The sequence below is a fragment of the Pelodiscus sinensis genome, chromosome 1, assembly GCF_052426305.1.
Source record: "Pelodiscus sinensis isolate ZL-2025 chromosome 1, ASM5242630v1, whole genome shotgun sequence".
Lineage (NCBI taxonomy): Eukaryota > Metazoa > Chordata > Testudines > Trionychidae > Pelodiscus > Pelodiscus sinensis.
Genome location: NC_143052.1, coordinates 321,123,861 through 321,137,616, shown reverse-complemented (window position 1 = coordinate 321,137,616; position 13,756 = coordinate 321,123,861). Strand labels below are relative to the sequence as shown.

At 44.5% G+C, this 13,756-nt stretch overlaps 1 protein-coding gene across 2 annotated transcripts; it reads right to left on the bottom strand.

The window, feature by feature from the left end:
* Window positions 1-295: 295 nt before the first annotated feature.
* Window positions 296-12,472, bottom strand: RAB39A (RAB39A, member RAS oncogene family). Of its 2 annotated transcripts, none has more exons than XM_089775701.1 (2): window positions 12,111-12,472; window positions 296-3,529 (listed from the first exon to the last, which is right to left on the bottom strand). In XM_089775701.1, exons 1-2 carry the CDS (start codon window positions 12,431-12,433, stop codon window positions 3,103-3,105), a joined length of 750 nt encoding a protein of 249 aa, XP_089631827.1. In that variant the 5' UTR covers window positions 12,434-12,472; the 3' UTR covers window positions 296-3,102. The 2 variants fall into 2 exon arrangements, 1 of the variants encoding a protein (XP_089631827.1); XR_016348559.1 differs by lacking the exon at window positions 12,111-12,472 and adding an exon at window positions 4,474-4,785 and having other exon boundaries at window positions 3,392-3,529.
* Window positions 12,473-13,756: the final 1,284 nt, after the last annotated feature.

The following is a 13,756-nucleotide window of genomic DNA, read 5'->3' as shown; positions in this document are numbered from 1 at the left end:
ATGCCAGACTACCGGGAATGCCATACAGATGGATGCCGGACTATTGGAGTTTTACTGTAATGGGCTTGCTTCAAAGACATGGAATAGCTCTTTTGGGATACCGGAAGTATCCCGAAATAGTGCTACTGTCTAAACGTACCCTAAATGAATTGATGTACCCCCTGCAAGACCTTTGCATACCCCTGATGGAGAATCACTGCATTAATGGAAACAGGAAACCAAATTCAGACAGACTTGCTTTTAGGATTCCACTTATCCACAAATGGGACTTAACAATACATAAAATATTCAAGAAAAATATTTAATTTGTAGAAGGTTATTTTTCCTCCTACCATATTAAGCTCCAATATTAGTTTCAAGTGATTATCTTTAAACTTTCTGGAAAAATAATTAAGGTGCATTAAGATATAATCAGATATCTGCATCATGCTCAAGCTGTTATTTGTATACAGTACTGCAAAACATATAATATACATTTCAGCAAGTCAGCCATACAGCAGAGATTTCTTTAAATGTTGGTGTGTAGTGAGAATGTACCATATCAGTTTAACATGTTACCTAGAGATGCAGCATTTGAATGTACACATTTTTCTACAGTTATAGGTGCTACACATAAGTTGAATAGGTGCAAGTACTTTAAATACATTGTAAATTCTTTCTGGGTTAATTGGCTATGGCAATTCCTCATGTAGTCAAATTTGGGTAAATCAGCCCTCCCATCACAATTAATTTAAGACTACAACATTCCCAACAGAGATCATTAAGGCTTTAGTCTGATGATTGTTCTATTATTCTGCATGTTTCCACTCCGTTCCCACACAAAAATCCTTTCACATAGGAAGAAAAGTGTATTAGCTAAAGAGCATTCATGAGTCTTTTTTTCAAAATGAATAGCTTTGACTTGGGGTTGTATGCCATTAAATGTAGACTTAAAATAATAATACTTAGCATATCATCTGTATAACTATTATTTCCATTGTAGCAGAATTCTTAGTCTCTGGGCTCCATTGTGATAAATGTTGTGCACAGACACAGGCAAATAAGGTCCCTGCCCCAAGAGTTAGTTGTACAAGATCTCAGTGTCTTTGCAAAGGTAAGTAAAAATCAGTATTCTTATTTTAGAGATGGGGCAACTGAGGCACAGCGGTTAATTGACTTGCCCATGGTCACACAGTGAATCAGAGTGCAGGTTTTATGTTAACTCCTACAGTATGACACTAGAATCTTTGGGCCAGACTCCCATTATAGTAGCCCCCTTTATACCACTCTGCCAGCATAAAGAGGCCTTAACATAAATGAGTAGTACAGTTGATTCAGAGGCGAGCACCCATCAACTGTGAACTATCCATTTAGTATGCCACCAAGATACAAATGACATTGGGTTATTTGGCATATAAATGACACAAGTGGGCATATTTTGCAAAATAAAAGTATGTGCCCACAGGTAATAGGAAGGTGAGTCCAAGGCTGGTTAAAATGCAGCATGCTTGCTTGGTCCAATTTCTCTTAGTTTAGGATTAAGTTAAGCTTTCCTCCAAATTAAGTTAAGATTTTCAGATGGCTCCTCCAACTTTTTTCATTCTGTGGCTCTCTCTTAAGAGTGAAATCCATTTATGGACTCCCTTCCCTTCCAACATGGTAAATGGCTAGATTCTTAGAACCTTTCATTCTGCAGATCACAGTTTGACAAAGAGTGGCTGAGAATAAATCAACCCCTATTTTCTCCATATTCAGGGCAGGAGTCCCCTTAAAACACAGTCCTAAATATTTTCTTGAATCTTATTCCTAGTAAGAATCAGAATTATTCTATAAAGCTAATGGGCAAGATCTTCAGCTGGTGTAAATGGTGTAACTCCCAAGATGTCCATGAATCCAGGTCTATTAACCCAGCCGAGGATCTGACCCAATAAATGAGGTTATCAACTATTATAAATATTTTCATGAATGAATGAATTATTGTAGCTCAGAAATGTAAACTGATTCCTTTAAATATGCAATAATAATACTTGCCTAACACAACTCCTATTTTGAAAAAAAAAATTTACACTTCACAAATTTTAAATTACTTTCTTGGTAGTAGTTTAAATTACTTTCTTGCTTCTAGTAGTTGCAGAAATCTAGGCTATGTCTAGAATGCAGAGCTCTTCTGGGAACAATTTCTGAAAAAGTGGACATGGTCTTTCGGCATCCCTATATTCCTCTCTGTGAGAGGAATAAGGGATGTTCTGAAAGAGGAGTTTTTTCTGAAATTTGGCCCTGTGTAGATGGGGCCAAATTTCAGAAAAGCCTCTTTTGGAAAAAAAAGTGGAAAAAGATATGCAAATTGCAGTTTGCAATTTGCGTATCTTTTTCTGACTTTTCTCTCTGCAATGTAGACATAGCCCTATTTTTATATGCACTGAGAATAATAGCTATACCATTTGTTGTATCTAGTTACACTGATGATTCAGAAAATATTTCATTCTAAACTGCAATTCTTCTATTCTCTTTTTTAGTATATAAATATATGTCTTCTCAAATACATTCTTGTTCTTTAGTAAGGCTTATATTCACAGTCATAACAAAAGTTTTTGCTGATTGAAGAAATCAAACTAAAAGATTGTTCTAAGTGATTTTTTTCTGAATTTTTACAGTGCTCAAATCTTAGCTGTCTTAGCAAATCCATTCTTCATGAATGAAGAGTCACAATAAAAAAGTACAAGTTATAATATTTTAACTCTCAAACTGAGGCAAGATGAACTGAAGCAATGAGTTCACCAGCACTTGGCCTATATACAAGAGCCTGATTTCAAACTCTGTTCAAAATACAAAGCCTATAAGAGGACCCTACTGTGATGATTATTGTCTCATCATCTTGCTACTTAGCACATATTTTTCCCTAAGCATGATCTAATTTTTTTCTTGAAGACTGATCAGTTATTGTACTGTGAAAGAAAAAAGCACTTTAAATTTTATGAAGTTATGTATTAGACAAAATGATACAAAAATGAGTTATCATTTGATGATGCAGTTACATCATGATCTAATATGTCTTCAAAATGATGTTATTTATGTTGGCATCATTCTCTGAACACCTGATATGCTCTTTGGCATGCTATGAGTTTAGCAGATGCATCGTCTTCTAGGCTTGACAGCCTCCTCTGATGAATGGACAACATTTGGGACAAAGCCACTCTTAACACCTTCCCATCCATCCTGTATAGAAATTTCTCCTTTCTTTACAAGTTCATATATGTCTCGGGTCAGAATTGTAAAGGATTCTTCAACATTTGTGGCATCTTTTGCTGAGGTTTCTATATATTTCATACCACAGGAAGATGACAATTTTTCAGCTTCTTCTCTTGTTACCTGACGCTGTGACACTAAATCACATTTATGTCCCACTAACAGAAATACAATGTGAAATGGCTGTACATGCATTTTAGCTTCCTCTAGCCAGTCTTTCACATGTTCAAAAGATCGCCGGTTTGTGATGTCAAACACCAGTAAGCCACCAACAGAATTGCGGTAATAAGATCGTGTTATTGATCTGAAAAGTGAAAAGAGAAGAAGGAGAAAAAGAAAAGTTTAAAGGGAAAGTAATTAAATTTTTCAAGTTGATATTTCAATGATATTTCAATGCAGCAGAATATTCTTTACTTCCTACCATCTCTTCGCAAGATACACATTTGTTCTTATTCATACACCAGAATTTATTTACTGAAGTTGTCTTTGACCATGTTCATTTCCCATATTTTCTTAAAGCCAAAAGCTATCACTGCATGAGGCACCTTTGGACATAGTATCTCTGATATCAACATTAGATATAGACTCAGTTTGGAAAAAGGTGTTTCTGATAAAAATTACCATGCTGCACTTATTCAAGAAAAAAAAATTACAGCATTAATGACTATATTTTTTAATGATAAGTTTCTGATCCTGAAAACATTCATGAATGTACTTCACTCTGCTCACATGATCAGTTCTATAGCTAAGCACATAGAAAAGTATTGACAGAATAGTGGCCTAAGTTTGCTATAAACTAGCATTCTTATTGTAATCTTCTCTAATACTAATTCCTTGATATTAAACTTTGTGCAGATAATCATGCTTGTTGAGGTGATCAGGAATAAGACTTGTTATGTTCATGGCATGCGAAGAGAGAAGTTAGAAGGCTGCACTATAACACCACTTTATTTCTAAGAATCTTGAACCGTAACTTGCAAAAACCAAAGACAAAGTAGATGTTCCCTAAGACAAAGAGGCACAAGACATCCCACCTTGCTCTGGTCTGTCTCTTTGCAGAGACTGACCCAGATGGCACATTTTCTTACAGAGCCGGACCAGGAAAGCCCTTGACAACTGAAGGTGATTTTTTACAATTTTAACAATTTTAAATATATCACGAGACAAGAAAGTTCTGCAACACTGGCCAAAAACAAGTCAGAAGGGCAAATGCATTCATTATGGCACTGATAAAGAACTTCTCTTTACCTTCTGCCTATTTATAGCACAGGGTTTCCAAAATTCTTTATGCTGCCATCACTTAGGCTTGGAATGAGACTCTCAGCATTGTGGCTCTGCCATCTGTCCTAGATCCCAAGACCAGAAGGGTCCATTGTGATCCTCTAGTTTGCGTAACACAGGCCATAGAACTTCCCCAAAATTCTAAAAGAGAATAGCTTTTAGAATATTTCTAAAGGAGAATTCAGTATAACCGTTGCTCAGTTATTCAAATGATTAATTATCCTATTAAAAATCTGTGTCTTATTTATATCTATCTCATAGAACTAGAGGGGACCTTGAGACGTTATCAAGTCCAGTCCCCTACCCCTTATGGCAGGAACAAGTACTATCTCCAACAGATTTTGCCCCAGATCCCTAAACAGCACCCTTCAAGGGCTGAGCTCACAACCCTAGGTTTAGCAGGCCAATGCACAAGCCACTGAGCTATCCCTCCCGTTTCTAGTCAGAATTCATTTCTAGTCTGAATTTGTCTACCTTCAACTTCTAGCCAACAGATTGCATTTTATCTTTCTCTGCTAGATTGAAGACCTGATTATTAAATATTTATTCCCTGGTAGATACCTATATATTGTAATCATATCACCCCCAATCTTCTCTTTATTAAGCTAATTCTAAATAAACTCATTTCTTGAATCTATTATTATAAAGCATGTTTTCTAATCCTCTAATCACTCTTGTGACTTTTCTTTGAACCCTCTCCTATTTATCAACATTCTTCCTGAATTATAGATGTCAGAACAGGACACCAGTGGTTTCACTAATGTCCAATACAGAGATAAAATAAACTCTCTACTCCTCATATTCCCAATAATACACTTAAGGATTTAGACTACAGCTTGACACTGGAAGTTCAAGTTCAGCTGATTATATACCACAACCCCAAACTCTTTTTCAGAATCACTTTTGCTTCCCAGCATAACATTCTCTACTGTGTAAGTTTGGTCTACATTGTTTGTTCCTAGATGTTTTCATTTAAACTTAGCAGTATAAAATATATTAGCCCAGTTTACCAAACAAGCCACACAGATGTGCATCAGTGAGCCTAATTTTTTCAGTTTGGTTGTGCCAGGATAATGGGATGTGCGTGGAATTTGATTGTTTCTCATAAAATGGAAAGAGAGGGGTATGGTAAAAGGGACAGTTATACTGCAGAATGATCACAGGGAGTTAACTGAAATCATTTAAAAAAGTTAATTCTTGGGGTTTAGCCCTAATTATCTTGCCTGTAAGGGTTAAAACTACAGACAGTGGCTGTGTCTAGACTACATCCCTCTTTCGACAGAGGGATGTGTAAATTAGACACTTAAAAGTGTAAATGAAGAGGGGATTTAAATATCCCACACTTAATTTGCATAATTGCATCATGGTGCTTTTTCGAAAAAACGCCATTTTGAAAGTAAAACCGTGGAGTATAGGCTCTTTCTATACCGAGGAGTACAGGATCTTTCGAAAAAGCCTGCCATTTTCAAAAGAACCGTGTCTAGACTGCAGTTTTACTTTCGAAATGGCGCTTTTTTGAAAAAGCGCCATGACACTATTATGCAAATGAAGCATGGGATATTTAAATCCCTGCTTCATTTGCACTAAGTGTCTAATTTACATCACTCTGTTGAAAGAGGGATGTAATCTAGACACAGCCAGTCGGTCCTAGAGAATCCCCAGGAATGCTAGGGAAGCAGGAAGTGAGTTGGCAGGAAGTCAGTAGAGCCAATGAAAACAGAGCATAGGTTTCTGAATTGGAAGCAATGACCTTCCTATTCCTGCTAGTGTATGACCAGAGCAAAGCTGGGAGACATGAATTGAGCCAGGGACCATGGCATGGAGTATCCAGCAACATCCATGTTTAGGAAAATACTAAATCTTGAAACCACAGGTATGTGAGTAGAACAGGGAATGTTTAGTCAGACACAATCAGGTTATTTTCTTTATTCTGGGTTTTGTTGGACTTCTCTGGGCAGAACATGTGTAACTATCCCCTAACACTGTAACTCTTAAAAATGAATCCCAGGGAAGCAATCATCTGTGTTGTAATCATTTTTATTTTATTTTTCTGTAACACCTAGCAACCAAGTAATGTTTCCACAAGTATGTTTTCTTTATTTTGTTAATAAAAATCACCTTTTTAAGACCATGCTCTTATTCCTAAGTCTTAGAGGGCAGGAGGTTCTGTGTGCACATGCTTAACACTGCAAACCATACAAAATTGGGAGAAATTACAGTTTTTCAAGCACTCTCCAGAGGGAAGGTTAAAGAGTTTGAGGGTACCCCACAGGAAAGAATTTGCAAATGCACCTTCCTGGATTCTTAAAGGAATTTTTGCATTTGCGGGGTGGTAGCAATAGCAACCCAAGGCCAAGGAATCTGTGACCTTAGGGAGTTTTAACACATGCCTTTATTGGCAAAGTATTTGTAATGTCTCTTGTAGGTCCCCACCTTCTGCACTTGGAGCCTGAGTAACTACAATCACCCAGGTTTACAAATTTTGTGTAAATAATAAGATTGGCTTCCAAATCAGAATTACATTCTGACTCATATGTTGAATCTGCTTACCTAAAATCTTCTTCCATAAGCAACTTCCATTCTAGAAGCTCCTTCTATGTTGCAGAAACTAAATGCAGAGCTATGAATAATGTGATTGGAACAGAGGAATTGCCATACTGGATCATATCAGTGGTCCATTAGTCTAGTTCCTATCTCTGACAGTGGTCACTATCAGATACTTCAGAGAAAGGTTCAAGTTCCCCAGTATAAATTAGATCACCTGTTGCAGTTGTCTGCTAAGGCTTGCTAGTGAATACTTAATTACATAAAGTCAGAAGGAACAGCGCTCTCCAGATTTGGGCCTAAGCTGGAGTCTCTTAACCAAGATTAATGTTTTGTGAAAAAGTAAACTAAACAAGTTGCAATATCAGAGACTGAAACAATTTACAGGGAAGCTATTGATGTTAACATTCCGGTAGCATGAACTGTAAAACTTCTTTCAATCTCTCTACTACAAACACTTTTATGTAACAAGCTTTAGTATAAACCATACATAATACATATGGATTGACTTGAGACCATAGATCAACTCTCCTTATACACAAACAGACTTTCTGAAGCTAGTTTCCCTGGCATAGCGTGAGGCTTAGGAAAAAAAGGTAGGCAAAGAAATAGACTGATTTAGATGAAATCTTATCCCATCTCGGTCAGAAATATACAGTGAATAAACCCTTTATTTTAATTAAACATACTCTATCTAGATTCTTGTCCCTCTAGATTGTAAATTCCTTAGGGCAGAGCTATCTTTTTGTTCTCTTTGGACAGCACCTGGAACAACGGGGTCCTTGTCCATGATTGCAGCTCTTTAGTGCTACCACAATAGAAATAAAATGTTATTAATAAAACTGTATCCCTCACCGTATTATCTGATCTCACTATAAGGAGTAGTAGCACCCATGCCATTTTAACGGAAAGTAATGCAAAGGTCCTTCCTCGGCAATTTAAAAGACACTTCCATAAGCTTACTAAGATGCGGATTCCAAACCCAAGACACCAGGGGCAGATATACTACCTTTCTCAAATGTTTTAACATAAATGTAGAAGAAGGAAAAAGGTTTGAGTAGGTGCACTATCCAAATGTACTTTTATCTAGGGATATCCCCTAGGCTTGGGACCGGCAGGAGGGCTGGCATATAACAACTACTATGCCTTCCTCTTACACAAGGAAATCTTCTGGGTATGTATTAAACCAACCTTAATAATGCCTTGCACTGATGGGACAGTTCAAAGGACCTGGAACAGGCTTGAGAAAGAGACAGATACACTGCTTAGCCATTTTTATTGTTACAACAAAAGCATCCTTGTAAAGTAAGATGACCTTTTGGCATCTTCTATTCTCCCCAAGTTTATTGTTTGATTATAATCTACAGTTTTCTTCATTTAAGTATGATGAAGAGAGGACAGAATATACAAGTTTCCAATATACTGTTTATAGTTTAGTAATTTATTTATAACTTGCTTGAACAGATTTAAGAGCCTAAACACAATAAAAGCTTTAATAATTTCTATGTATGCCAGCTGTCAACAAATGCCTATTAAAAAACCAAACAGGATATTTCCTCTGGTATGTGTCAACTGGATATTGGAGAACACATATCATATACATGAGTGGATAAATGTAGAAGCAATGCATGCATGACTCATCATTGCATATCCCCTGAGCATCATCATGTTAAATGATGGCTATTATTTGATTTAATATGGTATTTTATTTACATCCCTTTGAATCAACTAGCAGCCTTGTCATTAGACATATTGGACCTTTGCCAGCAAAATCAAAATATGGCAATTTCTAGCCATTAGTTATATGCTGTGACGGGGCACCAAGACCCCACACTGAAAGCCAGGGGCTCTGCGCCCTGACAGAGAGACCCTGGAGCAGATACCGGCCGTGCGCCGGCTGCTCCCAAGCCGCAGCTCAGCTGAGCGGGAATGCCGTGGCTCAGCTGAGCAGAGGCGCGGCTTGGCGGGGCAGCGCTGCGGCTCAGCTGAGTGAAAGCGCAGCTCAGCTGGGCGAGCACAGTGGCGCCGCCAGAGAGTGGCTGAGGCCAACCTGGACAGGCTGAGAGGCCAATCAGCGGGGTGGACAAGGCAGGGGGTGGGACGGACTCCGGCGCGCCAGCCCGGTGGGAGCTTTAAAAACCGCCAGACAATGCAGGAAAAAGGGGAGCGACTGGAGGGAGAGACTGGACTGGCCAGGAGAGACAGCGCCCTACCCCGAGCCGTGGCCCTGCCGAGATTCAACGCCGTCAGGGTAAGGGCCACTGAAGGGGGAAAAGGAAGTAGCCCAGGGCAGGGCGGTGAGGAAGCCCGTGGGCTGATGCGTTTAGGGGCACACCCCCATCAGCCAGACCCAGACTGGCAAGCAGTCTGAGTCCTTAGGGCCCTGGGCTGGGGCCTGTGAGTGAGGGCGAGCCCGGGCCCCCTTTTTCCCCCCCTTCTGCGTGGGGCAGAACATGTCCGACGTGGAGTACCCATTAGCGTGTGGCCAGAGAACCTCGCCTATAGAAGACTTGACGCCCCGGACGGGCACGACGGGAACAGGTCAGGTCGTGACGGATTCGCAATTCCCCCCAACTCCCTTCCTCGAGGACAGGAAAGGGGGCAAGGCCGTCACATATGCTTATAAGTATTTTGCATTTGTTTGTTGGAAAACACTAGGAAGTTGAAAAATATTAAGAGGCTGTTGTTATTAGTTCTGAATCCTGCACTAATCTTGGAGAGGCCTGATGGCAAAAAGTTAGTTGTGGAAGAACTGTGGATCTGCAAGGGGAAGAAGATGGTGTGCATAAATGAATCTCCTGCAATTTCCTACGAGTGAACCAGTCACTATTTAACCTTGCCAAGGAGCATGCTGGAAGCATAGTGGTCATCAAGAGAATGGTGTAAGGGCTACAAGGTGCAATGGGGTTGGGAGTTAGAATAAATTCATGTATTAGCCTCTCACCTGTTGGTACCTCTATTCAAAACTGGTTTATAGATCGCAGCTAAAACCAGTTTGTAAGCCCAATCTAAAATCCACACACAAATTGCTAGGAGCCAAAATAGAAGGGAGAGAGCCCAGGTTAGAACTGGGAATGTGAAGGAACTTGAGAGATATGAGCCTCAGGCTTGAAAGCATAGGCATCAGTGATGATATTAATTCTAGGTGAAGAGAGAGGATTTTGATACTTATAGTGGGGGAAGACTGTGTTGCAACCTTGCTAGTTCAGCTCCAGCATTCCACCACTCGTAGCAGTAAAAGGAGTATTGGAGAAGATAGAACTCTCAGCAACCAAAGGCTACGTCTAGACTGCAAGCCTCTTTCAAAAAAGCGTTTTTCGAAAAAGAGCGTCTAGACTACAACCAATACTTTTGAAAAAGCAAGCCGCTTTTTCGAAAGAGAGCACCCAGGCAGTCTGGATGCTCTCTTTCGAAAAAGCACAGTTTGCATTACATAGCACCTTTTTTCAAAAGAGCACCTTTGAAAAAAGGTGTTATTCCTCCTAAAATGAGGCTTTCTGCAGTTGAAAAAACTGCCATGTTCTTTTGATTCACTTTTGAAAAAACGCGGCAGCAGTCTAGATGCACGGGACTTTTTTTTTTAAAAGGCCACTTTTTTCAAAAAAAACCTGTAATCTAGACACCCCCAAGGGTATGGACGGCAAGGTGTCTACACTATGGCTCTGTCACTGGCACAGCTCAGTGGAGCTAGCTCTTTGGACTGGGGAAAGGGCTAGCTTCCCCCCTACTGCAGAGGAAGGAGAGATGAAAGAGGAGACTAGCTTAAAGGTGGTAAGAAAGTAAGAGACTGGAGGGAAAGGGTGAAGTAGAGATCCCCTAGTGAAAGGGAGCGGGCAAATGTGCGAAAGGGATGTGCTATTCTCAGTGGAGAAGTGGGTCAGAGACCAAAAAGGGTAAAGAGATTGGGCAGTTACAGTATTTATCCTTTCTGTATGGAGTGTGGTGGAGTGCACTGCACCTTAGAGTGTCACCTAGTATGAGGGGAAGGGCTAGGGAGGAGGATGTGCTTTGGGGGAAAGAGAGAGGAGAAACAGGAGGGGGTCCTAGAGGTTAGACTGGAGAGTGTGTAACGTTCAGGAGTGTGGGGGTTGGGATGGAGGTAAGGTCTTGTGGCTACAGTCGATTCTGGGGAGAGTGGGTACCTAGAAAGCAGTGTGTGCAGCTAGGGGGACAGTGTGGTCGCTGGAGGGATGGAGGGAGTAGAGGGGAGTAGGGTCTATGCTGGGGAAAGGCAGCAGGTGGGAGGCCTGGGTGGAATCAGTGTGCAGTAGGGTGTGTCCAAGGGGTGTTGTGGAGACTGGAAGGCGACGGAGGGGTCCTAGATGTGGTCCCCGGGAGACACAGGAATGATAGGGAGTAGGCAGACTGGCTTCCTCGGGGGTGGGGCTAGAGCGGCGCGGGGATGGGCAGGGAGGCAGGGGGTACTGGGATGGCGCGGGGACGGGCGGGGAGGCCGGGGGGGGGGGTACCGGGACGGCGCGGGAATGGGCGGGAAGACCGGGGGGGTGCCAGGACGGCGCGGGGATGGGCGGGGACACCGGGGGGGGGGGTACCGGGACGGCGCGGGGATGGGCGGGGAGGCAGAGGGTACCGGGGCGGCGCGGGGATGGGCGGGGACACCGGGGGGGGGGGGGGGGGTACCGGGACGGCGCGGGAATGGGCAGGGAGACCGGGGGGGGGTACCGGGGCGGCGCGGGGATGGGCGGGGAGGCGGAGGGTACCGGGGCGGCGCGGGAATGGGCGGGGAGGCGGAGGGTACCGGGGCGGCGCGGGGATGGGCGGGGAGGCGGAGGGTACCGGGGCGGCGCGGGGATGGGCGGGGAGGCGGAGGGTACCGGGGCGGCGCGGGAATGGGCGGGGAGGCGGAGGGTACCGGGGCGGCGCGGGGATGGGCGGGGAGGCGGAGGGTACCGGGGCGGCGCGGGGATGGGCGGGGAGGCGGAGGGTACCGGGGCGGCGCGGGGATGGGCGGGGAGGCGGAGGGTACCGGGGCGGCGCGGGGATGGGCGGGGAGGCAGAGGCGCTGGGAGGAGGCCGGGAGCAAGCGGAGCCGCCTGTACCTGAACCGCTCCTGCCCCGCCGTGTCCCACAGCTGCAACTTGACCCGCTTGCCGGGCTCGATCTCCACCAGGCGGGAGAAGAAGTCCACCCCCACGGTGGGGTCGCAGTGCAGCGGCCCCGGGAAGCGGCCCTCGGTGAAGCGGTGCAGCAGGCAGGACTTGCCCACGGTGGAGTCGCCCAGCACGATCAGCCGGAACTGATAGATCCAGATCGCTGCGTCCATGTCGGCCCCGGCCTGGCCCGACTCGGCCTCGGGGCCCTTCCTGGGGCTCCTCCTCGGCCGGTGCCTGCACCGCGCTCCCACCGCCCCTATCCCAGGCATCGGCGCTGCAGGCCGGCTGCGGGGAGGGGACGGCTCGGACCCGAGCAGCTGCACCCTGTGATGCCAGGGAGGAGCGGGGGCGGGGCCCCCGGCTCCCGGCGAAGATGGGGAAGGGCTGGGGTCTCCCGATCCCTTCTGGGGCAGAGCGGTGGATTGGTGGTCCCCCGAGTCCTGTGGGACATAGGGAAGAGTGGGGGTCCCCCAATTCCTGATGGGCAGATGGGAGTGTGGGGATCCCCCATCACAGTAGGGCAGGGGAAATGGTGGGGGTCTCCCCCAGATCCTCGTGCGGCAAAGGAGAGGGCTGGGATCCTGCTAAGGGGATGTCCCATGAACCCAGTGATGGTGGGGAGGAATGGGGTCCTTGTGATGCGGGTGCAGGTGGGGGAGGGAAGGTGCTGTCTCTTCTGCACCTGTTCTGCTCAGGCTGAACTGCAGAGTCAGCCTGCCATTGCATCACACACCCTGCGTCTCCCCTGCAAAGTTAACTCCTGCTCTTCTTGGGCTGTCACCCGCACTCTTCCCAGCCACACACTCAGTCCTCTCACTGGTGTGGGTGTTTTCAGCCAGACTAGCTGGCCCCGCTGGGGGTTCATCCAACCACTATGCTATGCCAACTCTCAGAGCTCACAATCCTCCAGTACATTCCCACAGTCCCCCTGCCTCCCAAGTCCTCAAAAGGACAGATGAGATCTGCCCCAGTTCACTGGGAAAGACTCATAGAGTAGCATAGTTTACTACAGCACACCCGACTGGAATATTCCCGCCTGGGGCCTAGTGACCCCTGGGAGCGCAGTGCCAGAGAGAACATAATGATTGGGACATGGTGCTGCAGTGTGGCTGTTCACCCCCTAGCTATACTTATCTGGGTGCTCAGATCTGGGTGCTGATTACACAGGCTAACTGTGGGGCAGTGGCATAGCCAAGATGGGACAAGTGGGTGGGCTCTGACTTCAAGTGGGATGCACAATGATGGGTTCACCTTTCCCCCTCTGCAGCTGGCCATGGGAAAGTGAGGGATAGACACATGGGCCAAAGGCCCCATAAAAATGGGGGTCCCATAAATATGTATGCCCTGCACTCCCCACCCCAATTAATTTGCCCAGTACTGATGTTAGACTTACTGGTCTGCAATTGCCAGGATCACCTCTAGAGCCCTTTTTAAATATTGGCATCACATTAGCTATTTTCCATTCATTAGATACAGTGGATGATTTAAACTAAAGGATAGGTTAGAAACCACGGTTAATAGTACCGCAATTTCACATTTGAGTTTGGGACACCAGGACTTGCTCTGGCTCTGGTGCTCCAGCTGTATAGCAG